This window comes from Saccostrea cucullata, unplaced genomic scaffold (genome assembly GCF_032062105.1).
Source record: "Saccostrea cucullata isolate Sc308-1 unplaced genomic scaffold, CSIRO_AGI_Scuc_v1 ctg7682, whole genome shotgun sequence".
Classification (NCBI taxonomy): Eukaryota; Metazoa; Mollusca; class Bivalvia; order Ostreida; family Ostreidae; genus Saccostrea; species Saccostrea cuccullata.
In genome coordinates, this window is record NW_026936820.1 from 2,874 (window position 1) to 4,866 (window position 1,993).

At 34.3% G+C, this 1,993-nt stretch overlaps 1 protein-coding gene across 1 annotated transcript; it reads right to left on the bottom strand.

Moving 5' to 3' along the window:
* Nucleotides 1–793: 793 nt before the first annotated feature.
* On the bottom strand, nucleotides 794–1,770 carry LOC134246658 (sperm motility kinase 2B-like). The gene has a single exon (XM_062729029.1). It carries the CDS (start codon nucleotides 1,760–1,762, stop codon nucleotides 941–943), a length of 822 nt encoding a protein of 273 aa, XP_062585013.1. The 5' UTR covers nucleotides 1,763–1,770; the 3' UTR covers nucleotides 794–940.
* Nucleotides 1,771–1,993: the final 223 nt, after the last annotated feature.

Here is a 1,993-nt window from a genome sequence, read left to right on the forward strand (position 1 = left end):
AATTAGGCGATTCTCAGCATTTTATTTTTGTCTTGTACTCTAAGTTGCTTTCAAAATTGCTGTGTGCAACTTTGTGTTACACTCTCTTAAATAGACTGAAAGATTAGATAAAGCTGATAGGAGAATCTGTTTAGAGCCCGCAATTACTTAATATAAAAAGATCAAAGGAGGCGGAAATTCGGGGTTTTAACGTTTGCGTGATGTACATTACATATCTGTTCTACTTATCAGTATGTATTGCGTGTCTCCACTTTCAAACTCTTTAACCAATATTAAGTGAGTAGCAAGTCAAAACTAGGATTTTCACTTTATTATATGGTTCATATCAGGTCTTAATCGAAGTAATGGCTTTAAACCATCTATTCCTTAAGACATTACGTTATCCATTATTCCATTTCTCAAGTTCATCAAACTTTTCTTAGTCTGTTAAGGTCGCAAAATAATGTTTCAATAATTTCAAAACGAATTTCAAAAAAATCACTTATAATTTTTTTTTTTTACTAATGAATAAGCAATAAAAATATGAATATGTAATATATGTTTCGCAAATATTCTTATAAAATGAAACATTAATTTGGTAAAAGGACATTTAATGAATTATTTTGTAAATATATTCCATATTACATTAAATATAATGTAGATGGTATATTTATTCAAATTAACGACAAATGGATCATTTATTGTTGCGTGATCCTTAACTTCTGCATTAAGAATCGAATGACATACCTCTCATATGATGTAGAAAAACTACTTTTCTAAACCATATGATGGTTAAATAATAATAAACTAAAGATTTTATTAACAGTTTTTATTGAGACAACAATGCCTTAAACTAAAAGTAACAAAATAAAGTATTAACAGAAAACAGATTGCATTTAACAAGTGATGTTATAAGTTACCTGGAATGTTGCACAGTATCTTTTCTATGTAGTCCTATTTCTTAGGTTTCATTATTGATAAGTTTAAGCAAGTCACCTGTATGGCAGCGCCTGTCCGGAACAGCCCGTAGAACGTTTATCATTACAACTTTGAATATTCCGAATAAAGTGTCATTTAACCCTTTATGCCCTTTATGCCCTTTATTGATTGTCTCCCTCACAATTTGATCATCTGTTTGTTGTGACACAATGTCTTCCTCCTCTCCGACAAAGGGGATGGCTGAATGAATCATAAAGTAGGTCACTATTCCAAAACTCCACAAGTCAGCTCTGAGGGGGTCGTACGGAGCCTTCATCAGTACTTCTGGTGCCGTGTAATGTAAATGTCCGAGATAATCGTCACAAAGAATTACTTTGTCGTCAGAATCACGACATGGTACCGAGAGTCCAAAATCAGCCAATCGAACACTCATATCCCTGGTCAACAGAATATTATACGGCGTCACATCACGATGTGCAATCTTACTCTTGTGACAGAAATTAAGAGCTGTTAACAATTGTTTTAAAATGACGGGCAGTTGGTCACTGTCAAGTTTGTTTTCTCTTACTAAATCTTCCAGATTTCCGTTCTCTGCTAATTCCATGATTAGGTTTACACTTTTATCGGTTATTATAGCCTCTATTAACATGATGATGAACTCGTGCTTTATGTTTGACAGATTGTTTAGTTCTTGTGTAATATAAGGGTCTCGAGAAATATCACCTCTGTACAGAATCTGTTTCATAGCCAGCAATTTGTGGTCTTTAAGTCTCTGCACACATAAGATATCTCCAAATGCACCCTCGTCTATTTTATGTAGAATAATATATGTGTTCTCCTCCATGGCGCTTTGTTAAGCAGTGAGTTTTGTTCTCTGATATGTCGCTTGGATCAGGTGTAGTGATGTTTATGCAGAGAAGGGGTGGGACTTTGGATACACTCCATGGTTCCATAGAGACCACGTGGTGATGCTATCTTGGAAAAATAAAGCAAAGTAAACACACTTTCTTTCAAAATTTATCGTTTGATCGCCGTTGATCGTGATAATTAGCGCTATGAAAGTTGTCTGGCGGTC